The sequence below is a fragment of the Anolis sagrei genome, chromosome 5 (assembly GCF_037176765.1).
Source record: "Anolis sagrei isolate rAnoSag1 chromosome 5, rAnoSag1.mat, whole genome shotgun sequence".
Classification (NCBI taxonomy): domain Eukaryota; kingdom Metazoa; phylum Chordata; class Lepidosauria; order Squamata; family Dactyloidae; genus Anolis; species Anolis sagrei.
This window is the reverse complement of record NC_090025.1, coordinates 58,427,286-58,454,523: the sequence shown is the minus strand read 5'-3', so window position 1 is coordinate 58,454,523 and position 27,238 is coordinate 58,427,286. Positions and strand designations below refer to the sequence as shown.

The following is a 27,238-nucleotide window of genomic DNA, read 5'->3' as shown; positions in this document are numbered from 1 at the left end:
TAAACAAGACACACACTGTTGCATCTGGTATATAAACTCTTGACTTATATAGGACTTAGAACCATAGAATTGGAAGAGACATACTACTTCATCACACTAGAGAATGAATCCACTTAAAATCCGGTTTCTGCCTCCTGCAGAATTCTGGGGTTTAGAGTTGAGTGAGGTTGTTAAAGGCTCCTCCCTAAACTACAAACCCCAGAATTCTGCAGGAGACAGAAACCAGATTTAAAGGAGATTCATTCTCTAGTGTGATGAGGTCCCTCGAGGGTTCTCCAGTCCAACTCCTTTTACACAGAAATACACAATGAGAGCACTTCCAACAGATGGTCATCCACCCTCTGTTTAAAAGCCTTCATTTTGTTAGTTTTGGCTCATCTCTCTAATCTAATCTGTTTTGAATTCTGTCCCTGTTTTCTGAGGTATTAGCTATCCCTCCAAATTTGGTGTCATCTGAAAACTTGATGATCATGCCTTCTTACCCTTCATCTAAGTTATTAATAAAGACTTCCTGTGGTGCTTCCCATTTAATCTGTGATGCAGTGTACTTTGCCAATATGGGTTTTTTGGCCACTGTGGACTCGAACCAGCTTGGAGCTGAATTATATGGTCTGGGTAGATTGGCCCCAAGTCTCCTGAGCAGCAAAAAACAAGCAGAATTTTTCAAAAAGCACAACTAAGAATACTATGTTGTCAATCCAGGTGACAACATATTAGAACAAAATTTCCGTAGCTATTTTTGTTCTTCTGTGTGGCCTCTCTCGCTTCCCAAAACAAATAAAAAAGACAGGAACGGTCTCCTTTTAAAAGCAAATAAGGTTTACAGCTGGTTTTGAAAAACATTTTTTAAATGTTAAGGATCATAAAGGAGGGAGGCCACTGCAACCTATTTAAGAAGTGAATGGTGTCTGCCGGAGACTTCCAGAAGAAGTAATTCAGCCTTCTTTTTGTCTTAGTTAAACTGGAAATAGGATAATATGGAAGAACTAAAGGACAACAAAACAATCTTGGGGACCCACATGTAGTTTCAGGACCACCCTTTGCCCGCTCCTAATTTATTGAACTTGCAATCCAACATTTTCAAACTATTCTGTGACCCAGGCTGTTTATTCTTACATAGTGAGTTTTGTAAGATAGGTATATAATTAAATGTCATGGAATTTCAGTTTGGAAGAATCTGGATGCGTTCCATCTTTGCTATTTTAAATCATTATTGCTCTCTTTCAAACCATTTCCCCCAACATGATTGCAAGCATAATCTGCATATGCACCTCTTAGTATTAGAAATACATCAAAACTATCGTATACACTTCAGAGCTTGGAAAGGTTAACTTTTTGGACAACTGCTTCTACTGGCTGTAGTAGATTTTGGCATCCCAAAAAAGAAATGTTCCCAAACTTTACTCATGCTATTAGGCACCTCTTCAAAATGTACATGCCTTCCGTCTATCCTGAATTTTATTTATCTACTTGCACACCTTGGTATGTTGTTGTTGTTCATTCGTTCAGTCGTCTCCGACTCTTCGTGACCTCATGGACCAGCCCACGCCAGAGCTCCCTGTCGGCCGTTACCACCCCCAGCTCCCTCAAGGTCAGTCCAGTCACTTCAAGGATGCCATCCATCCATCTTGTCCTTGGTCGGCCCCTCTTCCTTTTGCCTTCCACTTTCCCCAGCATAATTGTCTTCTCTAGGCTTTCCTGTCTCCTCGTGATGTGACCAAAGTACTTCAACTTTGTCTCTAGTATCTTTCCCTCCAGTGAGCAGTCGGGCTTTATTTCCTGGAGGATGGACTGGTTGGATCTTCTCGCAGTCCAAGGCACTCTCAGAACTTTCCTCCAACACCACAGCTCAAAAGCATCTATCTTCCTTCGCTCAGCCTTCCCTAAGGTCCAGCTCTCACATCCGTAGGTGACTACAGGGAATACCATGGCTTTGACTAGGCGGATCTTTGTTGCCAATCTGATGTCTCTACTCTTTACTATTTTATCGAGATTGGACATTGCTCTCCTCCCAAGAAGTAAGCGTCTTCTGATTTCCTGGCCACAGTCTGCATCTGCAGTAATCTTTGCGCCTAGAAATACAAAGTCTGTCACGGCCTCCACGGTTTCTCCCTCTATTTTCCAGTTGTCAATCATTCTTGTTGCCATAATCTTGGTTTTTTTGACATTTAGCTGCAACCCGGCTTTTGCGCTTTCTTCTTTCACCTTGATTAGAAGGCTCCTCAGCTCCTCCTCGCTTTCGGCCATCAGAGTGGTGTCATCTGCATATCTGAGGTTGTTAATGTTTCTTCCAGCAATTTTCACCCCAGCTTTGCATTCATCCAGCCCCGCACATCGCATGATGTGTTCTGCATACAAGTTAAAAAGGTTGGGTGAGAGGATGCAGCCTTGCCGTACGCCTTTCCCAATCTTGAACCAGTCTGTTGTTCCGTGGTCAGTTCTTACTGTTGCTACTTGGTCCTTGTACAGATTCCTCAGGAGAGAGACAAGGTGACTTGGTATGCCCATCCCACTAAGAACTTGCCACAATTTATTATGATCCACACAGTCAAAGGCTTTAGAATAGTCAATGAAGCAGAAGTAGATGTTTTTCTGAAACTCCCTGCCTTTCTCCATTATCCAGCGGATATTGGCAATTTGGTCTCTCGTTCCTCTACCTTTTCTAAACCCAGCTTGAACATCTGGCAACTCTCGCTCCATGTATTGCTGGAGTCTTCCTTGCAGGATCTTGAGCATTACCTTACTGGCATGAGAAATAAGGGCCACTGTACGGAAGTTTGAGCAGTCTTTCGCATTTCCCTTTTTTGGTATGGGGATATAAGTTGATTTTTTCCAGTCTGATGGCCATTCTTGTGTTTTCCATATTTGCTGGCAAATGGCATGCATCACCTTGACAGCATCATCTTTTAAGATTTTAAACAGTTCAGCTGGGATCCCGTCGTCTCCTGCTGCCTTGTTGTTAGCAATGCTTCTTAAGGCCCATTCAACCTCACTCCTCAGGATGTCTGGTTCTAACTCATTCACCACACCGTCAAAACTATCCTCAATATTATTATCCTTCCTATACAGATCTTCTGTATAGTCTCGCCACCTTCTCTTGATCTCTTCAGCTTCTGTTAGGTCCCTGCCATCTTTGTTTCTTATCATACCAATTTTTGCCTGAAATTTACCTCCAATGTTTCTAATTTTCTGGAAGAGGTCTCTTGTCCTTCCTATTCTGTTGTCTTCTTCCACTTCCATGCATTGCTTATTTAAAAATAGTTCCTTATCTCTTCTGGCTAACCTCTGGAATTGCGCATTTAACTGGGCATATCTCCCCTTATCCCTGTTTCCTTTTGCTTTCCTCCTTTCTTGGGCTACTTCCAGTGTCTCAGCAGACAACCATTTTGCCTTCTTGGTTTTCTTTTTCTTTGGGACGTACTTTGTTGCCGCCTCCTGAACAATGTCTCGGACTTCTGTCCATAATTCTTCTGGGACTCTGTTTACTAAATCTAGTCCTTCAAATCTGTTCTTCACTTCCACTGTATATTCGCTAGGAATGTTAGTGAGATCATATCTAACTGGTCTGTGTATTTTCCCTGATCTCTTTAGTTTTATTCTAAATTGAGCAATAAGAAGTTCGTGATCTGAGCTACAGTCAGCCCCAGGTCTTGTTTTCACCGACTGGATGGATGTCCGCCACCTTTGGCTGCAAAGGATGTAGTCAATCTGATTTCGGTGTTGACCGTCTGGAGAGGTCCATGTGTAAAGCCGTCTTTTAGGTTGTTGGAAGAGAGTATTCATTATACACAACGAGTTTTCCTGGCAAAATTCTATCAGCCTGCGTCCCGCTTCATTTTGTTCTCCCAGACCATGCTTGCCTGTGATCCCTGTTGTCATTTGACTTCCCACCTTGGCATTCCAGTCTCCTGTAATGAAAATAATGTCTCTTTTTGGTGTATTATCCAGTAGTTCCTGCAGATCCTCATAGAACTGATCTACTTCTGCTTCTTCAGCAGCTGTGGTTGGGGCATATATTTGGATCACTGTAATGTTGAAAGGCTTTCCTTGCACTCGAATTGAGATCATTCTGTCATTTTTTGGGTTGTATCCAAGCACCGCTTTAGCGAATTTCTTATTAATTATGAAGGCTACTCCATTTCTTCGATGTTCCTCTTGTCCGCAGTAGTAGATCTGGTGGTCATCTGATGTGAAGTGGCCCATTCCAGTCCATTTCAGTTCGCTGACCCCCAGAATGTCTATCTTTAGTCTTGACATCTCACCAATAACAACATCCAATTTGCCCTGGCTCATAGATCTTACATTCCAGGTTCCTATGGTGTGTTGATCTTTAGAGCATCGGATTCGTCGTTCACCTCCAGTACCGTCGGCCGCTAGCCTTCCTTTCGGCTTTGAGCTAGCTGCGTCATCACATCTGGGGCTAGTTGAACTTATCCTCTGCTCCTCCCCAGTAGCATTTTGGCCATCTTCCGACCTGGGAGTCCCATCTTCCAATGGCATACCGACATATCTCTGGTTGTACTGATCCATTTAGTTTTCTTGGCAAGGATACTGGAGTGGTTTGCCATTGCCTTCCCCAGGGATCACGCTTGGTCTGACCTCTCTGCCACAACCGTCCCGTCTTGGGTGTCCCTTCACGGTTTCGCTCATGACATCATTGAGGTGCTCAAGCTCCAGCGCCCCGACAAGGCGGTGATCCTTTGCTGGAGACACCTTGGTATAGTTGTATATAATTGGTATAGTAATAAAATAACTTGGAAACAATAGAAAAAAAACCAGAAAAAAACATTAAGTTAGAGAATTGTAGTGATATAAACTAGTGAAGGATTTAACTGCATAGGAACATCTTAGAGAAGGAGGAAGGAATCTCAAGGTCAAAGAGACACTTTGTTTACAAGCTCCCTTTTCACTCAACTATTTTTAGTATGGAAAAAACCCACAAATTGTATTGAGAGAAATAATAGCATTGAAGAGGCCCTTGTGTGGGAAACTTAGGTGTATCTCCCAATAATATGAGCAACTACTGAACTAAACACTTGGTTGTCTGTTCAAATGGCAATTATTTTGCTTTGCTTAGATTTTCTGTGGACTATACTATTTGTCACTGACAAAGACTACTTTCTATGGGATTTGTCTAAAAATAATTAGGTTGGCCAATTTTTCATTCTTGATTTGCAATACAGCAATTTTCACACTGCTGACAGATTTCCAAGAAAAGTAGAAAGATACTTGGAAATCAATTGACAGGGGTGCAAATTATGTGTCCCTTTATGTAATGTTGGACTGCAACTCTAGTAAGCAGAGTCATTGGTAAAAAATGCTGGTTTTTGAAGTTCAGCGATATCTGGAGAACGGCATGATATCCAGTCTGATTCAGATCAGCAGACAGGCAACAAAAGGCAGCCAAGTCTTCAAACCAGTTACAGCTGTCAGTAAAGAGATGGAAACAAGTTATAATAAAGAGATTACAAAACTATTGCTGGGCTTTCAAGGAAGCACAAGTCCCTCTGAATCCTCATACATACTGGACCTAAATGGTCAATATGAACTTTGCTGCTGCCATTGAACTGGATAATACAACAATGAACAACAAAGAAGAACTAGTTGAGCAAGTTTGACAATGAATACAGAACTTTGAAAGTAAAAGAGAGGGAGCTGTACGAAAAAGGAGTGGTGGTGGTGGTGGTGGTGGTGGGGGGGGGGGGGAATCAAAGGAACTTGTTTGGCATTAGTATCTTTTGTGAGTTTATTAAGCAAAGGAACAGAAAATGCGTAAATAGGCAGCAGACAGACAGAGACTAGAATAAGAACAACAGTGGCCAGTACAAAACAAAAAAGAGAAAAAATGGTATCAGCCAAAAATGAGCTATCAAAGGGAATGAAAGGTTGAATAGCAAAATGCAAAATTGTCCTTTGAAACAGTCTAAATGCTACCCTACAGGAAGGAAGACCTGATATAAAAGACTTTACGGAATATTTATTTGGCATTTTACAGGTCACAAACTGCTTGACAATCCTGAACTTGTTAATCCTCTGTCACATGTTGTGATTCTTGTGTGAGTATTTGTCCTACTTAGGCGCTCCATGGCAATTTGAGCCTGAATCTCTTGAGGATCAGAGCCATCAATTCATTGCTCTCACTGTGTGACACCAATACCAAGAATCAGCAAAAATACTGAGGGGTTATACAAATGCAGGAAAAATATTAAAACAATTACTAGATGGAAGCAATAATTTAGGAAACTAACCAGAATTTGGAAGAAAGCTTTAAGCATTAAATTAATGCACAACAACTACCGTATTTTCCAGCGTATAAGACAACTGGGCGTATAAGACAACCCCCAACTTTTTCCAGTTAAAATATAGAGTTTGACTACCCCTCTTCCAACGCACACCAAATATTTTTTTTAAATCAGATTTTATTTCAATATGGTAATTTTCCTATTACCATACCTCTTTCATTGCCTCTCAGATCTCACACATGCGTACCTGTGCCGCTTCACTGCAATCCTCAGGAGTGAGATCTGAGCGGCAAAGAAGGAGGTACAGTAATAGAATACAAGGGCGGGCCAGACAGGTAAAAGAGGTGTGTTTTTCTGGGCACAGCGCCGCTCTATCTCTTTTTTCCATACCCCAGGCGTCCCGGACGCCTGCAGCTTGCTCTGCCCTTCACTTACACCTTCCCTGTGAGGCATCCTCTCACCTCATCACCAAGACTGCATTAAGTCACTTCTTTCCACAAATCCTGGTGAGTGGATTTTCTTCTACCGTACTTGTACAGCACTGCCCTTTCTGCTTTCATACAGCTGCCACATATGGCAGGCATGTGGCCGCAGCCGTTTTTGAGCTCCTCCACTATATGCAGCAACCACAGATTCTCCAGTCCAACTCAGAAATTTTAGCACCCGCTCTATAAGATGTCACCCAACGTATAAGATGACCCCCGACTTTTGAGAAGATTTTCCTGAGTTAAAGTCGATGGTGGCCCCTCGACTTTGGAACTCCCTGCCATTAGAGATCAGAACTGCCCCCTCCCTCATGACGTTCAGGAAGCTAACAAAGACCTGGTTGTGGAACGGGGCATTTGACAACTGATTTAATTCTTTGCCCACATGAAAGGAGGATGATGAATGGGATTGTGATGGTGTCGGACGATTTGGCTCTTTTAACTGTGATGATAATGTTTTAATGTGTATGGTACTGATATTTTAATCGTGTAATGAAGTGGCATTGTGTTGTTATTGTATATTCCTTGTATGTTAACACATGTTGTGAACCGGTCTGAATCCCTCTGAGAGGGTCGGTATATAAAACCGCGAAATAAATAAATAAATAAATAGTCTTATATGCCAGAAAATACAGTAGTTTACTTACTCATGTTTCTGCAACTGCACTTGAGACTGATTAGTATTAAAATAATGAAAATGCAATATAAAAATGAGGGGATAACACAGGTGAGAAGAAGACAATAAGCATGTTTAGATAACTTTGTTTATAACACTGCACAAGTATTACAATGCAGAGGTAAGCTAATTGAGGTCTCCAGACCATTTTTGCTGATATTAACCTGATGGTTAGTATAGAAATCATACCAAATAATTGGAAGCAGATACAGAGAACATCCATTCTCTTTGGAAAAACAATACCAGGAGCAGATTGTTGTACAAACCATGAACTCCTAATATAAAAACTTAGAAGAAACCAAATAAATCAATATGACAATATACAACCTGAAAAATATTTCTTTATAATTTAACAATAAGGTAAAAAATAGCTTTTAAACCTAATTGGGCCAGAAAAAAATGAATTCAATCCAAGGACACTGTGAAGGAAGAATGCAAAAAGATAAAATCTTTTCTGAGAAAGAAAGAGAACCCTCAATGGATCATAAATGAAACTCTCCAAGCAGTTAAGGGTAGAGAAAAAGCAAAAGTAAACGATGGGAGGAAGCATGAATGTAACTCTTCAATTAATTGTGTACATGGACAAAGAGAACTACTCTAATAACCAATGGAGAGAAATGGACCACAACAAAAAAGGTAAAACAAGATCTGAGAATTCAAAGGAAACTTGACATTAAGAGCGGGGCCTGCTTTAGGGCCAGCCTGGGAACACACTGCACTGATTAAAAAGAAATTAAAAGAAATGAAAACACTGATTAATTATATAAAAGAGATAAAATGATGGCAGATTTCTTCAAGGAAAAAACAGATGAAGATGAACTCACAACTTTAGAAAATGAAAACAAAGACATTCTAAGCACTTGGAATTAATACATCACCAGGAGCAGATGGCATACCAATGTAGTTGTTTCAAGCAACAGAGACAGAATTCATTTCAATTTTAACTAAAATCTGTCAACAAATATGAAAAACAAAACAAACATGGAAAACAAAACAAATTGGAAACACTCAATATACATTCCAATCTCCAAGAAAGGGTACATCAGGGATTGCAGTTACCACAGTAAATCAATCTCCCTGGCAAGCACAGACTTTTACCATATATATCAAGGAAGGAATGCCAGCTGTCAAAACTAGGTTCAGAAGAGGGATCATATTGGAAGCATACATTGAATAATTGAAACACACCAAAGCTTTTTAGGGAAAAAAATTGACCTCCACTTTGTAGATTATAGCAACTTATTTGTTATTTGTTATAGTCTATAAAGCAAAGAAAGGAGAGAAAACTGGAGGAGGGTAGATCAATAATTTAAGGTACACTGTGCCCACTGTATCTGTGGTCTGAGGATATGTAGGTTCAACCAACTGTGGATTTGAAATAAAAGTGGTGACAAGCCCTGGTTACCAGTCAGACATTCTTCAGAAGAGGAAGATCCCATTACAGAAGGATATTTTCAATAAAGAAAGCCAAGTTCCAGGCTTACAGCACATGATGGGACCTGTTAATGTCCGGATGACTTTGAAGACTTTCATTGAGTCATCATATATCAACGGTTACTCAGTATTGTTGAATTCAAATGTGATATCCCTTATTTTTAAAATTAAATTGCTTTCTTCTTCATAGCAGGAATTAGCTAATGTTCCTTAATTTCCTATTTGAGTAATTATTTCCTTTGTAATATTACATTTAAAAATTCATTTCCTGCCTAAGAATTGGCACATTTAATATCAAGATAACCGTTGGCAATACCAAAAAGTACAGCTTTGCCTTTTGGCTTTTTGAATAGTGTTATACACTTCCTTTAAATGTACAAAAATTGCTCGGCAATTTTTGATACTTCACAAAATTGCTACCTATAGTGTGCGCCCTCCAACATTTTCCCCTGTGGCATCCAGATGACACTACAGGGCAAAGCGAATGCTTTCGGCACAAAGCAGGAAATCCTTGCTTTCCAGCAATTTGTCTGCTGGAAAGACGTGGGTCTTTCAGAAGACCCGTGTCTTTCCAGGTGCAAGGGTTGTGTAGATGGGACCAGGGACTGTGCCGCGTGCCTTCCTGTGCCCATCTACACATCCTGAAGTCCAAGAAAACCAAGACAGCATCCACCCCCTCCCAAAATCCCTTAAAAAGCCTTTTAAAAAGGAAAATAACTCACTCAGCAGCCATTTTCCCTTCTCCAGAGATCTCCAATGATGATCCAAGAAAAGGGGGAGGGAGGAGAAAAATCACTCCTGCCCCCCTTCTTTTGGCGCGCCATTGGTACGACCCAGAAGATCTCTGGAAAAGGGGAAATGGTGGCTGGTTGAGTTATTTTCTTTTTTTTCAAGGCTTTTTAAAGGGGTTTTCTTTTGTGTCCTGGTGCCCTGCTAGAAAGCCCGGCAGTGCATCTGGACACCCTCCTCCCCCAGAAAAGCATGCACATTCTGGGGTGTGTGCGTGTGTGTGGACTAGAACCCAGGAACAATCTCATTTTTAAACATGATTGTTCCCGGGTTAAAGTGCTGCCTGGAACAGCCCTAAGTAACAAACACGACTTCCACCAAGGTGGGATAATGATTCTATGATAGGAATGGGAAATCTATGGCCATTCACATTGTGCTAAATTGCAACTCCGACCATCCCTGATTACTGACTAGGCTGACGGACACTGATCAGAACTGGAATTCAACATCATTTAGAAAGTTGCACACAAGGGGAAAAGACAACAGCTGCCTCCAGCAGAATATGCTACATTGCAGTGGACATTGATTCTGTGAAATGTTATGCCATCACTCTTTTGGCTTTTACTTACTAACAAATAATCAATACAGATTCAGAAAATGCAAATTTATGTATTTATCGAATTTTTTCTACTTCTACTAGATAACTGGTGGATCTTTTGGACACAAATTTGGAAGTAAATGACACTGGAATACGAGGGATTTAACCGTGGCACAGTGGGTTAAAGCGCTGAGCTGCTGAACTTGCTGACTGAAAGGTTGCAGGTTCGAATCTGGGGAATGGTGTGACTCCTGCTGTTAGCTTCAGCTTCTGCCAACTGAGCAGTTCAAAAAGATGCAAATATGAGTAGATCAATTGGTACTGCTCCGGTGGGAAGGTAACGGCGCTCCATGTAGTCATTCTGGCCACATGACCTTGGAGATGTCTATAGACAACACTGGTTCTTCACCTTAGAAATGGAGATGAGCACCAACCCCCAGAGTCAGACATGACTGGACTTAATGTCAAGGGAAAAAAACCTTTATCTTTACCTAATCTCCTTTCAAAAGGAGGTCATACGGGGCTGTTCTGAAGATTAAATAAATGGTGAAACTTATAAATTTTCTCATATATTTCTCATTTTGCATTGGTTATGTATGAATTAGAGAACTTTGTAACTATATATTTTCTATTATGAAGTTGATAAAAGCTCTGGAATGAACATATTATTTTAGATTAGAGAAATGGTAGAGGAAAGAGTTACGAATTGCTTCTCGAAGCACTACTACTATTAGTTTCCCTATCCCACTGCCAAACATGTTGATCATGGATCTTCTTAGTCAGTTTGGCTATGAGAATGCCACAATAGTATGAATTTGCTAGTGTTTAAACATGCCATTGCTCTTAAGTAATCATGAATGATTTTGTGTGTGTGTCAGGAGCGACTTGAGAAACTGCAAGTTGCTTCTGGTGTGAGAGAGTGATCATAATGAACAGAAACTAATAAATGGTCTTTAAGACATTCAAGATATATCAGGGACTACAATACACACACACAAATATGCACACTCCATATTAAATTAAAATGCACTTCCCAAAAGATGGGAGAATTCCTGTGCATTTAGCCAGTGTCTCAAAAATACTGTTTTAGCTTAGTTGCCACAATAATAATAACTACCTCTTTGCTTTGGAGTATTCCAACAGGCATGGAAGGCTTTGAAAGAGGCATTTTTCTCTCATTGATGTAGTGTACATACAAGCTAAGAAACAGCCAAGGTCTCTTGGGTGCAGTTTAGAAGAGATTCCTGCTATTTTCATACTTGCCATGAAAACAAGACCTCCAAGGTAGGAATCTGTGTGCCTTGCTCACCAGAAACCTGGCCCCTGGCATGCAGGTTTGTGGATGTCTGCAGCAGCCATATAGATTAATTAATTGTATCATGACTGGATCCAATATAATGTCAACAAATATTTTATAGTATTCCCTAGCTAAACCAGACCAGCCAGGAAACAGAATGTTTTTCAATTTCACAACTGCTTTTTAAACTTAATCTTTCATAATTTGAGTTTTTTTGTTATCAGACCAAGTATCAGGTAATGGAAGCAACGATAATTTTGAACAATTACAATATTCTTATCAGGGGAAACAGTTTTCTACTTTGAACTATGTCTGAATTCAGACTTATCTTCTCTTCTGCAACACTGGATCACTATAAAATCATATATTGAACATATCATACCATGGAAATGCAACTTTTATGGACAAGGTATGAGAATATTTTATTTCTCCTGTCAGATCAGAGATTAGCTTTTCTGTAAGCAGGAAAGTCTGTTAGTTCTCTCCAACTCTTTAAAAGGTCAGGAGAAAGGCAGCATTTATTGCTGAATATTAATAGACAGCTATGCAGCACTAGTATATTTCACTCCATTTTTCTCTTTTATGTCCAACACAAACTCATGTAAAACATTTTAATAAATTGGGCCATGGAGACTACAAAGGGTATTCTCAGTAGTGCTCCTTGGACCAACCGCATCTTCTTGTCTTGACTTTGGATCATGGTAGCTAAACACTAATTATATTGTGCCTCTATACTTGATTTGCACAATTTTTCCTTACTTCCTGGCATGTTATACCAGATACCACACCAATGCAAAATGAGAAATATATGCTCTGGGAAATCAAGCCAGTTGTATGGATTCCTTTAGTCATATATAAATACTTATTAAAAGAAAAAAATTAAATCCACTTACGTTTCACTTTCAGTAGTATTTCAATAAGGATATTTAAATCTTTATTATGCTGAAAGCATATGGCAGTAATTCAGAGTTTTGGAATAATACTTTTAGTGTTAGGAACACTCTAAAAATGACCTTTTGGGTTGTTGTAGATTTTTCGGATGCTTGCCACAGATGCAGGCGAAACGTCAGGAGATAATGCTTCTAGAACATGGCCATATAGCCCAAAAAACCAACAACAACCCAGTGATTCCAGCCATGAAGCCTTCGACAATACAATGACCTTTTGGCTGGTGAATATCTATCAAGTACTCTCCTTGCTCAACAAAATCATCCAGTACAGATTATATCTGCTCTAACACCCAAAAATAGTGTTGACAGATGCCTATTATTATAAAGGATATCCCTTCATAAGGAACCTTGGGCTCCTGGCTGTAAATGAGAGGACTAACTCAACAATGTAGGAAGTCAGTGTCAGCCAAAGCTTGCTCTCGTTCTGTGATATTTATATTTGCCATTGCTTTATATTGCTACTAATTTTAGTGGTTTCGTTGTATTATGGCAAATATTTTAGATATTGTTAATTTGTGATTTTACTGTTTCTAATGTACACTGGTTGTGTGGAAGGGAGTTGTAGATAATAATGGCTTTGTTAATGCATTTTAAATTGTTTTATATTTGTTAAAGATTGCACTCCATCTAAAGTACTTGTGTTATTACACAGTTTTGACAAGTGCATCAAATCAATTACTCAGTCAAATAATTAGTAATCTAATATTGAGCTAATGGTAATTTACTATCTAATGCCAAACAATGCTCTAGCCTACCCAGAGTGCAGTTCTCAAAAATCTGTTGCAATCTAATACAAATGATCAGACAACATGATACTTTCAAAGAAAATGAGAAATGGAGTTAAGAATACTTTGTGCAAAAAAGAGCTCTCCTCCTTATCATTAAGTTTGAAACTTGCAAGATAAGAATGTTGCAAGATAAGACTTGGGATCTTGGTGTCCAGCTATGACCTAATCTTTATCCAGATTAATAATGTATAAAGACATAACCACATCACAGATGAATTTGAGACAAATGTAAACATTTGAAGACAGGGAACAGACGAAATATTATAAAGAGATTAAGTGATTCTAGCTTTGTTAATTTCAGATCAACGTACTCCGGCTTTTTGATCTGGTCCTCAACCACCTTGCTTGACAGTTTGTTCCTTGCAGGCAGAAAGGTGGCTTTGAAACCAACGAAACAAATGTTTTGCACAGTGTTCATGATTAATTGAAATAGCAATCCGACATAAATAGGATAAAGAGGGAGTTACATTTTTTGAAAAGAGAGCTGTCAGCTCTTCTACAGGAAGCCTAGGCTATTCACAAGGGTGTCAACGTGTCAAATGTGCACACCTTGAGCTGAAAGATTTGCTGTACTGGAGCCAACTGACATTACAAAATCCCATCACAGATAATTAGCATTCTTATACATGTCTCTTCCTTCTCAGCAATTCCTAAAGAATAAAAGGAGATTGTAAAAAGCTTATGGTAAGATAATGAGGCTTTATTTATCAACTGTACTCATACACCCTTAGAACTACATCCAGACTTTTTCCTTGAGAAAAAGTCTGGATGGAGTGTGAGAGAGAAAGGTCAGCTTGTGTTGCATTAACATCCCATTATTCTATGCTCCCTAAGTTTTTTGATCTGGTGCTTTGTTTTCATTTACACAAAATTAAGAAGTACAGAAACTAAGAGATAGGGATACAAAAAAAGATCCATGTTGCAGAACTGTTAAACACTCTCTTAGGTAGAGATTGTGAAAAGTACCTTAATCAGATGCTACTTGATTTATACTGACATGATATATCACATGAAGTCTTGAGCTCCCCCCCCCCCCCCAAATACCGATATGGGCATCCTTCAAATACATATATTGAATTATTAGGTAAAGGTAAAGGTTTTCTCCTGACATTAAGTCCAGTCGTGTCCGACTCTGGTGCTCATCTCCATTTCTAAGCTGAAGAGCCGGCATTGTCTATCGAAACCTCCAAGGTCATGTGGCCGGCATGACTGCATGGAGTGCTGTCATTTTTACCCTCCCGCCTATGTGGTACCTATTGATCTACTCATATTTGCATGTTTTTGAACTGCAAGGTTGGCAGAAGCTGGGGCTAACAGCGGGAGCTCACACCACTCCATGGATTCAAACCTGCAATCCTTCAATCAGCAAGTTCAGCAGCTCAGCGAGTTAACCCACTGCGCCACTGGGGACTCCATTGCATTATTACAAACATTCACATATCACCTAGCAGGCAGGTGGATTTATGGAAGAAATCATCCACTGAGAAGCTGTTATTCAAGTAAACTGTCCAGGTGAACTAAGGACTCATTTGCAATGACCATATAAAGCATGCTGACAAAGAACATTGCAGCATAGGTTAAGTGAAGTGGGGGGAGAGTCTGAAATAAGTATCTCAAATCTCTGCAATGCAGGTGCAATGTAAATTTCATTGCACAGTGCAATCATCTCCACAGAATGTAAAGAGCACTGTAGACACCCATCACGTTGAAGCGCTCTGTAAAATCTGGAACAAAGGGGCTACACCTTTCAGCAACCCCAAGGGCACTGCTGGGCAGCAGGGGGCCAACTGACCTTCTGGGACAGTTAATTAATTAGCTTCACTCATAAGGACCATTTGTTTCCACCTCTGGAGCGCTGGTTCGCATCTTTCCCAGAAATGTAAAAAAAACCACCCTTCTGCATTATCTAGTGCTTGTCAAGCTGTAGTTGCTGCAGATTCTGGAACAGGATTAAAGTCACCCTCCTTAGTTATGTAATCACCTTCCTGGCCCCGTACCTGTTGCAGAAATTTATTTATTTACTTTATTAATACCCCACCTTTCTCTACTCCAAGGGGGACTCAAGGCGGTTTGCATATGGTAATTATTCAGTGCCTTAAACACACACAACATTAAGTTTAAAAACAATTGAATTAAAATTAATATAAATTTAAAAAAATAAAATTACATTCAATATTAAAATCATGCCATCCAAAAATTGTAGTCAAAGGCCGTTCCGTAGTCATTGCACATATTCCAATTATATTATTATATTTCAATTATATTCCAATTATGTCACTGCTTCTCCAAAAGCCTGATCCCAAAGGCCTGATCTTCTGAAGGCTAGGGGGATGGGGTTGATCTAATGTCACTAGGGAGGAAGTTCCACAGTTGAGGGGCCACCACTGGGAAGGTCCTGTCTCTCGTCCCCACCAATAGCGCTCGCAAAGAAAGTGGGACCAAGAGCAGGGCAGGGCCTCCCCAAAAGATCTTAATCTCCAAAGTGTTTCATAGGGGGAGATACGTTTGGAAAGGGCTTCATAGGCTAAAGCCACCACTTTGAATTGTGCTCAGCAGCAGGCAGCCAGTGGAGCTGATGTAACAGGGGAGTTGTATGCTTCCTGTACGCCGCTCCAGTAAGCAACCTGGCTACTGCCTGTTGGACCAACTGGAGCTTTCAAATAGTCCTCAAAGGCAAGCCCACATAAAGTATGAATCAATATGGGATGTAACCAGAGCATGGACCACTGTGGCCAAGTCTGACTTTCCAAGGTACCGGCGCAACTGGCACACAAGTTTTAGTTGTGCAAAAGAATGGCAATCTAATACGTACAGTAAACCCGGTTTCTGCAAAACTTGTTCTGAACTGACCTAAGTTGTCAATGTAAATGAGCCCCTAGTACTACACATTAGAGGCGGGCAAAGTCCTGCCCACAGGCTGCATACAGCCCCTAAGGCTAAATTGTGGCCCCCATTGGGCCCTCCAAAATGCATGCTAGCATTTCAACCATAAAATCCAGGAGGTCAAAAACAACCATTTCATTTTTCAAACAGTTTTCCTCCTAGGAAGGTGTGGGGCACACTTGCACAATGTTAAAGAATAAATCAAGCCTCAATATTTAAAGAATAATGAAATGACCGTTTCAGTTATTGTTGGGACTGAACCAAAGCACAAACAAATATTTCTTTTAAAATGTATCATATGTGTTATATCTATGCAGTATGCGCACTGTGATGAAATAAGCCAGCTTCAGTTCCATAACTTACTTGGTCCTCACATATTTAAATGATAACTCCAGGACCAATGCACACACACAAGGTAAAATAACTTTAAATTTTAAAAATGATAATGTGCTTGACTGTTCTTTTAATGTTATATTTGTGAAGTCAAGAAGAGATTAAAAGGTGCCAGCTGAGTAACCAACAAAGGAAGTACAGAAAGTTCAAGGAATGTAAGAACTATTTTATCTAATGGTTTGAGTGATGCACATATTTTAGGAGCCAGTCTCTTATAAAGTCATTCTTAGTTCAAGGCATGTATTTGGTGTATGAAAGTTTCACATAAAGCACTGTCAAAAATTAATCACTTGAGGGAAAACTTGGATTTTAAAAAGAGAGATACAGAACACTTGTGGATACAGAACAGTGCTAAAGTTTAGTTTACTTTATGAGTAGTGGATGGGAAGCGTTAGAGCCATAGACTCCCACTCCCTTTCCGTCATCATTCATGACAAGGGAAAGGATTAAACCAATATTTAGGTTCACGTTAGCAGATTTTTGGTTTGTAAATAGGATTTGTTGCTAACGGAAACCCTAGTTAGTTGATAAATACATGGAGTGGTTTGCCTTTTTTTTAAGTTATTTTAAACAATAGTTCCTGGTTTGCATGTAAAATCAGAAACCTTATAAAGCAAAATTGAATTTTCGTTGATTCTTCTTTCTGGCCACAAATGATGAGAATTGGGGTTTTTTTTAGTGCAAACATTCACTGATTTTGTTCTGAAACATCCTTGACATTAGTAATAGGGATGTGAAATTTTGATTATCTCTTATATTTTGGAGTTTTTGAATAAAAATCTTATTTGTGAGGAAAACGCTGTTTTGAACAAAAATGGTGTTGAAAATAATGTTCTCTGTGAAAAATCCTGGGTTTTCTTTGGAGGAAAAAACCAATGTTTTTGCATAATTTTCTTCTCTAATCTCATTGCCATTTGGCCATTTTTTTCAATGGAATGTTTTAATGTCTTCAACCAATTCTTATCATGGATAAGAATATTTGTGAGCATTCTTCTACATTTTTACAAAACGTGTATGACTTCCTTTGCTCATATATATATATATAATGATAAATTATGGTTTAGCATTTAAATGAAAACACTGTAAAAGTGTTGTCATTTAGCTCTCTATGATATGATATGTTATGCAGGTAAAGGCAAAGTTAAAGCTTTCCCCTGACATTAAGTCTAGTTGTGTTCGACTTTGGGTGGTGGTGCTCATCTATTTCTAAGCTGAAGAGACAGCGTTGTCTGCAGACACCTAAAAGGTCATGTGGCCAGCATGACTGCATGGAGCACCGTTACCTTCCCACAGAAGCGGCATCTATTGATCTACTCACATTTGCATGTCTTTTAACTGCTAGGTTGGCAGAAGCTGGGCCTAACAGTGGGAGCTCATCTCACTCCCCAAATTCAAACCACCGACCCTTCGGTCAGCAAGTTCAGCAGCTCAGTGGCTGAATGTGCTGTGCCATCAGGGGGGCTATGTTATGCAGTGAACCCCTTTTAAGCTGTATTTTTCAATTTTAATCAAATTCTTTAACTGCATAGTTTAGAACACAACATAATTTTAAATTCTTCAAACAACTTTGTCCAACAGTAAGTATTCATTCACATCCTATCTCTCTCATATTGCTGACCAAAAGGTGACCTATAGGTTGAAAAGCACCATGAGAAATACAGTTATCCACATTAAAACAAGAGGCAACACATACTTGAGTCACATTGAGAATAAAAGAAGTACCATGAGGCCAATGTCTTGTGTCTAAAATGCATTCACTTGAAAAAATGCTTCAAAATGTCTCATGTTTCAAGTCTCGAGACAAATTCAGATGACTCAAGAATTTGTCTACAATGAAACCTGGCATGTTTCAAATGAATTATAGTGTCAGTTCAAATTATACATTAATCAATCAATCTGGATTGAGTCCCAGAAAAGTGAACCTTCCAATTCTTGGGTCTATAACTACATTTATCAAGTTTCTTTCCTTGCCACCTTCTAATATTAATAACTTGTTTGTATTGTTGAAGGCTTTCACAGCCGGAATCGCTGGGGTGCTGTATGGTTTTCAGGCTGTATGACTGTGTTCTAGCAGCATTTTCTCCTGACTTTTAGCCTGCATCTGTGGCTGGCAATTTCAGAACCTCTGAAGATGCCAGCCACAGATACAGGCGAAACGTCAGGAGAAAATGCTGCTAGAACATGATCATACAGCCCGGAAACCACACAACACCCCAGTAATTTGGTTCCTTATTGTTTCTTCCCAACTTTCCTTTACATAGTACCTTAAGACAAAATTCCAGAAAATATCAACTTATTATTCGCAAGTATGTTCACATTGCCAACTGCTCCACAACTGACCAGGAAGAAAAAGCTTAGTGGTACATCCAAATGTGGTCCTTATCTTGTTGCTATCAAGCAAGTCTGGAATGATAAAGCCAATGCTAAACCTTGACTTAACGGGGGAGCAACAAATTTAAATTTAGATATATTTATAAAACTTTCTTTTAATTCTTGGTGAATTTCTGTTAACTGAAGTTTACTGGGACGAGAGAAGGAGCAACTGGTTTGTTTGTTTGCAAACAGTAAAATAGAGCACTTTTCAGAATTCTGGTGCATTTCTATGTGTGAACATAGCATTTAATTTCACCCTATCCATCCCTCTGCATTGAGTTGATAGCAGGCCCTGTTCATGTCATCAATTTCTCTCTAAATTTTCTCAGATTCCTGTTAGCAATCCTATTACTTGCGTATTCATTCAGCAGATTTGGACTACAACATGTCCTCTCTTGAACCTCAGTACAAGACAAGAAACCCAGAATAATTTGTATCTCAGTCTGAAATACAGCAAGGTTTCCCAGCATCTACCTAAGTCAAAATGCAGCTCACAATGAGATGATGATATCATTCCACAAGAACTATGTTTAAGCCTCACAAGTAGCCACAAGTATTACGGTGTCTGACTTTCAGTCATAAAGGAAAAAATGTGATTTTTCTTTAAAAAGTGCATATGAAGAACAATTGTGACTCAGAAGACCAAGGTTAAGTTGTTGGCAAGGCCACTGTTTATGTCTATCCAGTTTCTGTTGAACTAAATATTCATATAATCCTTCTCACTCTCAAACACACACACATAATTAACCAATATTTAACAGTGTGTGTGTATAGAGAGCTATATAGAGAGAGGTTAAGAGGGGTTTAAAGTAATGCTAGGATCCCTGTGGTCCTCTAGCTAATGATGAATGCCTAATGCCATCATTCTTCACTACTGGCCAAGCTATGGAGGGTTGGTTGGAAAGGAGGAAAAGTGGTCCAACACTTTAAAGTAGCGTTTCTCAACCTGGTGGTCAGGACCTCTGAGGGGGTTGTGAGGGGGTGTCAGAGGGGTCACCAAAGGCCATCAGAAGACACAGTATTTTTTGTTGGTCATAGGGATTTTGTGTGGGAAGTTTGGCTCAATTCTATCGTTGGTGGGGGTTCAAGGGGCTCTTTGATTGAATGTGAACTATAAATCTCAGAAACTACAACTCCCAAAGGTCAAGGTCTATTTTCCCTAAACTCCACCAGTGGACATATTTGGGTATATTGAGTATTTGTGCCAGGTTTGGTCCAGATCCATAATTGTTTGAGTCCACAGTGCTCTCTGGATGTAGGTGAACTCAAAAACTCAAGGTCAATGCCTACCAGACCCTCCAGGTATTTTCTGTTGGTCATGGGAGTTCCGTGTTTCAAGTTTGGTTGAATTCCATTGTTGGTGAATTTCAGAATGCCTTTTGATTGTAGGTAAACTATAAATCCCAGGAATTACAACTCCCAAATGACAAAATCAACCCTCCAACCCCACCAATATTCAAATTTGGGCATATCAGGTATTTGTACCAAATTTAGTCCAGTGGATGAAAATACACATTGCATATCAAATATTTACATTGCGATTCATAACAGTAGCAAAATTGCAGTTCTGAAGTAGCAACAAAAATAATTTTGTGGTTGGGGGCTCACCACAACATGAGGAACTGTCTTAAGGGGTCGCAGTATTAGGAAAGTTGATAACCATTGTTTTAAAGAGAGATGGGGTTTTTACTACCCCTGTTTTAAACATCAGGAATGCTTATACCACATAAGAAATTACTGCTAAACAAAAAACAAAGCAGGAACACAACTACTGGATCCCTTTTTACTGCAAAACGGAAACATTATACAGGTTGTTATCTCTGGCATTTGTGTTAGAATTTCTCAGAACTCATCCATGTACTAATAATTAACCAAACTAATAAAAACCTATTAGGATAAAAGAGCACACAGACGCATAACCAAAGCTTTTAAAGTGAAACCGTGTTCATTTCCTACATAAGGAAAATAACAAGCAGAGAATTAAATTAATGAGAACTTAGTTTTACTTAGTACATGAAATCTGCCCAGATATATTTAGGTATAAAAAAAAACTTGGCCATATCATTTGGATTCCAATATAAATATGTTTTTAGAGACACATTACAGCTATTTTTTTCTTCCCAGAAGCTTCAAATGATGATGGCCTTCCCACTGCCACAACCTATTCACAAACCTCTCATAAAAGGTTACTGCTTGAAAGCCACCAATATCAGTTTCATGGCTAAGTACGAATTTAGACTTTGTTTTCCCTAGTTTTAGTCAATCATGTTCTTAGTTGTAATATCACACTGGCATATATGGGGTTGTTTTTGTATTTATGTCCACCCTTGTAGATATTATGTGCAAAGAAACCCTCAGAGATATCCATGTTTTGTCAATTATCCAGAAGTTCTAACATTTCCTATGTACTTTAAATCAGCCAGAAATTCATTATGAGTATAAGCAGCAACAAAAGAACTACTCACAGCTTTGGTTTGGCAAGCACAGGTGGCGGCGTTTTTGTGGGTGAAAGCAAGTTGCCAGGATGAGGGAGAGATCTGTCGGTGTTGATGTTGCCATTCATCACCCCATTTACTCCATGGCTGGGATGAACACCATTCGTTTTCTTCTCTACAGAGTTGAGCTGTAATTGAAGAGCTGCTACATTTGATCGAGTATTATTCATCTCATGGTTCTCAGAGTGCTTTGGAGGAAGCTCAACAGAACTAATCTCAAGAGGTGGAGGTGGAGGTGGGAGGTGGTGGAAGTCATCATCATTCTGCTCTTGCATCAACAAGTCTTGGCTGTGGCTTTCAGAGTTGGCTGAAATAGTGAGGAAACCAGGGGAGAGATAACGTAATATTAGAAGGAGACTGGAGACTATAAAAGATATTCTAGCTATAATAGATAGTCTGATTTATCTTCACAAATGTAGTATTCGTTCATTGATGGTGAGGTCACCATTTTTACTTCTTCTGCATAACAGCCATGCCAAAAGGATTGCCTTTGTCAAGTTTTTACAGATATCTGAGCAGATGCAACCATCTCTGTGAATATTTATACTGTCTTATTGACCACAATGTAGATTAAGCTACCTGTCAATTAAAAAGAGTAACCAAATTAAGAATAGAGAAGTATTGGCTGAACGAGTGAACCGCATGCATGAGAGTATTGTTAGCACTCATCATAGATATTTAACATCACTATGCGTGAGAACCACCAAATTATTCCAAGGCTTGTCTATTCATTTCTGGTTTACATTTCACATTGACAAGGAGGGTTTCATTTTTGCTTTTGAGTGTAACTCACTTTTTTTCCATTTTGCCTCTGCTGCCACCTAGCCTTAGAATCCTGATGTTAAAAGCTGTCCAGTTTAGACACACCAAAAATGCAGGAAAGGGGAACACATTCATGAAATTGAAATGCATTTAAATTAAATGTATGTGCTAAGATGCCAAGTGTTAACAATACACACTTTCAATGGGCAATTGGTAGATTTAATCATCTAGTAGATAGATTTATTGGTTAGTTATCATCACCAAATATGTACTTTTAAAGCTAAAATGTACTGGGTGCAGTATATCATTGGAAATAAATATATTTGACCAGAACCCTTACTGTAGGCTTAATGATTTAATACAGTAGTTCCCAACCTTTGTTTTGACCAGGGACCACTTGACCAGGGACCACTCTCCAACATTAGTACCAAAAGGGTTGCGAATTGGTGTTTGGTCAACTTTAGATTTGGTTTGGTTATTTAGGGTATCGATTCAGAAAATTGCATTGGATAGACCACATCATCTCTAGTTTCTGATACAGAACACATGCCATCCAGCAGTCACCATACGGAAAACCATATTTAATAAGCCTTGGCACTATAAGGGGGTGTTGCAAGACCAGTCGTTCTTGTTGCAATGATGAGTAGCAGCAAGGCCGTGGACCATATTTTAATATTTGTGGATGACTGGTGGTCCACGAACCACAGTGTGGGAACCACTGATTTAACACAATGTGAGATGAGACAGCTTTGAAGGCAGATTCAGAGCTAGACTGAGAGCCCATTCTTAGTTACTAAGTTTTTTCTCCCCTGCATCTTGCAAGTGTTCAATATCAGGAGTCTGTCACCCAAAACTTGATTTATTTATAGGTTCTAACAATGTCAAGATTTCCTAAGTCAGCATTTTCTCATTCAATTTCATTTTCATAGTTCATCTGACTAAAACTGAGATCAATCTGAAGCCACAATTTCCCAGGAAGGTAACACTCTTGGCTGCAGATGCTTGCAAATCCTTGACTTTCACAAATCGCAGCTGCACTTCAGAAGGTTTAGAGATTGACATAGCTTTGAGGATTATGTAGCAGCCTCTTTGCCCTGTCAACATTTGACATTCTTCCTACAACAGATGCAGAATAATCAAAGGATGTGGGAAAGACTGTCAGAGACTAAACAGGAGATGCACCCAGAAGGGGAGACAACCTGTCCCACTCTACTGCTGCAGCTGCAGCGGCAAAGAATGGCCAGAAAAGATCAACAAGTTCAACAAATGCAATAAACACCAAATCAGCACCATTCAATACCTGACAGCACAGTCAGTTTTGCACTGCTTGAGACCGATCCATAATCATTTCTTGCTGTGCATGTGAAGATTCCTGCATCTTCAGGGAAGGTCTCTGCTATCACCAGTGTACATATCTCTTCTATAAAAAAAAGAATGGAATATATGTATGGAAAACATAACACTTTGCTTCAGATTCACAGAAACAAATGTGGAATTAGTTTAGCTGGAATGCTCTTTAGCTGTAGCTTCCTGTTTCCAGGCAAGAAGAACAATAACAGAGAAGCACAATAGTCAGAAACAGTGCCAGAGAGTGGACCAGGTGGATAGTAGCTCTTCCAACTTGTGCTCATGAGCCCATCCTCTAAAAAGCTTTGTGTCTCCAGAGAGGCACACCTAGGCAGATACAGTTGGACCTCCATATTCATGGATACTATATCGACAGACTGAACCATCCAGACTGAACCATCCAAAATATCCCCAGCCCCCAAAAGATAAAGCTTTATTTTGCTATTTTACATAAGAGACACCATTTTACTATGCCACTGTATATAACTGGACTTGAGCATCCACAGATATTGTATCCAATAGGGTCCTGGAAGCAAACCCTAATGGATACCAAGGGCTCACTGTCGTTTTAAATTCAGGTGCAATAGACACTCAGTTGGCTATTTTCATTACCGGGCACAACAATTAAAATGGAAGACACAGGATGCTGGCTTTGCATATACAATCTGTTTCTTCACACAAGGCAAACTGTTGCAATGTTGTGTCAGGAGTACAATACGGTTCATGTGTAATCTATGACTTTGATCTGAACCTTAAGCATTAGAAAAGGATCTGTATAGAATTATATCTAGAGGGCAGACATATATGTGTACTAAACACATTCTCTTCCCCTCCTCCCCCAGCTCTGCTTTTATTACAGTGTACTAATATTTTCTGGCCACCATTTGCCATTTTCATATTCTGCTCAGTGGACATAGATTTCAAACAGTTTTCAGTTGAAGACTTTTGAATCTGTTTGATGACCCATAATTACAGCCTGCCAGAAGTTGCTGCCCTCTACTTCTTCATGCCACCTCCACCAGCAAGCATGGTGGCCACCCTAATGAAGATGTTGAGAGTATCCACATAAACATGAGTTGATGGGGGTCATACTTTTGCAATCTTACACCATACATTGGTGGAGTTTATGCACGTTACACAACTTTCTGAGTATCGTAGAGCAGGAACAAACGAAAAAGAATCAATCCACCATAAACATACACCAAATAAAGGCCCGCACCAACAGCAGATGTCAGGGGAACGAACATGGATCTGACAGATTATGCATGCATGAAGCCAAAGCCAACCCCCAAAGTTTCTCCCATGTTCAGAAACTTCTCACATGCTGAACACATGGCCACAGTAGACAGGCTATCTATGATTTCTGCTATATACCAAGCAACTCGGATGAGCAGGGGACCCTCCATAAGAGTCATGGGAGCTGCCACAGTACCCATAACACCTGCATGCAGCATCCAAGCCAGATGTTTAGGGACAGGGTTTTGCTCATTATCTATTGATCTAACCAACATCCCAGCTCCAATCATTGCTGCAAAGGTTGCACCTATAGCCAACTAGGAACCTCATCACTGAACTCATGAGAGCAGGAGATCTACTGACTAGTACAGCAGAAATGGCCGTCAAGCCAATGCTTCCTGCAAAATTCATGTAGGTGGAGCGGATTCTGTCCTTCACATACTGTGCTCAAATAATGGCTTTTTTAAAGGCTCCAACCTCATCGGACACCCCTAATCTATAGTAGCAGAGGGCTCCAAGACCATCAGCAGTACTTCCAGCAACAATTAATCTTCCCATTCGATCAACTTTAAGTGCTGTCTCCATTCGAAGCAGCTTCTTTAATTTCTTGTCCAGTATTTCCCCAATGTATTCCCATCCTAGCACTGGAGGCATATCCCTGATAAGGCTGCAGGAGTCACTGCTTGGTCTTGTGAGTGGAAAAGCCAGAGTCTGAGTGATGGCAGGGCTGAGGCACACCAACCTCGCTGCCAGCATGACTGCAGCAGTCAGGCCAAAGGCAAGTCCTTCCTCTTTGGCATCAGTTGCGTAGTCCCCTTGAATACTTCTGAGAGGATGAATAGCAAACCTTCTCGGAAGAAATCTTGCCAAGAAAATCCTCCGATGCGGTCATCCTAGGATCACCATATACTCGGACATAACTAAAACATATGCAGCAGCAACAACAACAAAATATTTCTGAGAAAATATGGGAGGGGCTTTTAGCACATCTGGTAAACCATCAGCAATGATAAACTATATCAACTGAAAGGTTGCCAGTTAGAGACCCCGGGTCGGTGTGAGCACCTGACTGTCAGCCCATCTTACTGCTTACATAAGCAGTTCTAAAACAGCTTGAGCTGTAAGCAGAGAAATCAGTTACCGCTAAAATAAGCAAGGGAGGTATTTTACGACACCATAAAGAAAAAGATCCGAAAATGCCAAGCGACCAAAAGGAAGGAGGAAGTCCTGATGGCTCTTCGACATAGAGGATGGAGCGACAGCACTCCCCTGTGGCTCGACTCAAGTACAACCTCCAAGGCACCAAAAACCTGGACGTCGACACAGCATACCTCCTTTCTGTTCTGTCTTCTGTCTCTGCTTGTCTATCCAAGAAATGGCACTGAATGTTTGCCATGTATGTGTACAGTGATCTGCCCTCAGTTCCCTTGGGGAGATTGGGTGGAATATAAATAAAGTGTTATTGTTGTTGTTGTTGCTATATGTAGGGCAGTATATTTTAACAGATTTATATTTGTCTCATATTAAAAGCAAAGATTCTTGTATAAGTTTGAACATTTCTAACCTCATTGAGTCAATATAGAAGCAACCAGACAAAATTAACTATAATTGTTCTCCACTTCAAGTTAACCTATCTATCTATCTATCTATCTATCTATCTGCCTATTTAGGAACGAATTCTTCATGCTGCTCTGAGTGACAGCTGATTGGTGTCTCAATTAAGTTAAATATGTTTTTCCTTTCAGGAATTATTATGTATATATCCAAATGCTTCCTGTGCTGGAGACAGTCTGAAAATGAAGGACCAATTAAGAAGGTACAGTATAGGATTCCCCTCTCTCACCGCCAGACAGTAGAACAACTTCTGCTGGCAGCACAGAGTAATCTCCAGAATAAAACAAAATTTTTGTGGTTTTGTGGCTATACTTACTATAACACATCCATTTTAATCTGATCTACATCATGACTAATGAAAGATCACACCAGACTATTAATAGGCAAGGTGGGATTTCTTTCCTACCCAGACACATATTTTACAATGTTAGCAGTTTTGAGACAATAGACTCTTTTTATGCAATTTCATTTGGGAGCATTAACACCACAGATTTGTTTTATAGAGAAGCCAGATTGTACACCTTCTTAAAAGAATACTAAAAAAAGAAAAAGAACAATTCAGCACTATTTTTTCAAAACTGACAAAAGTAACAAGGTCTCCAAGGACAACTGGATGTGCATGGTTCTAGTAGAATCACCATCTTTGTTCAACAGAAATCAGCTTAATCAATGTTGTCCAATTAAACAACTGATTTTAGAGTCCTTCTATTTACCACTACTAAAGGAGCGTAGCTACTAGGCAGAAGCCCTTTTCACTGATGGCATGTGGTTTGAGAGTGTCATTCTCAGAGAAACACATGCTACCTATTTTATTGCGGTATTTTTCACACTAGCTAAAGGCCTTTTAAAAAGTTCTCCAAGGCACTTTTAGGGACTTTTTCCATTGCTTCAGATTGGCGCAATGGGTTAAACCCTTGTGCTAGTAGGACTGAAGAC

At 39.7% G+C, this 27,238-nt stretch overlaps 1 protein-coding gene and 1 pseudogene across 5 annotated transcripts in view; both read right to left on the bottom strand.

Annotated features, from left to right (window-relative positions):
- The window catches only part of PALLD (palladin, cytoskeletal associated protein), a 299,404-nt gene that overhangs the window by 134,889 nt on the left and 137,277 nt on the right, over positions 1-27,238 (bottom strand). For all 5 annotated transcript variants that reach the window (XM_060778729.2, XM_060778730.2, XM_060778731.2 and 2 more), the window contains 2 exons: positions 23,406-23,525; positions 21,314-21,650 (listed from right to left, as the gene is read on the bottom strand). In XM_060778729.2, coding sequence (XP_060634712.2) covers positions 21,314-21,650; positions 23,406-23,525 — 457 coding nt within the window. The remainder of the gene's footprint in view (positions 1-21,313; positions 21,651-23,405; positions 23,526-27,238) is intronic.
- Positions 24,422-25,364, bottom strand: LOC132776745 (growth hormone-inducible transmembrane protein pseudogene; annotated as a pseudogene).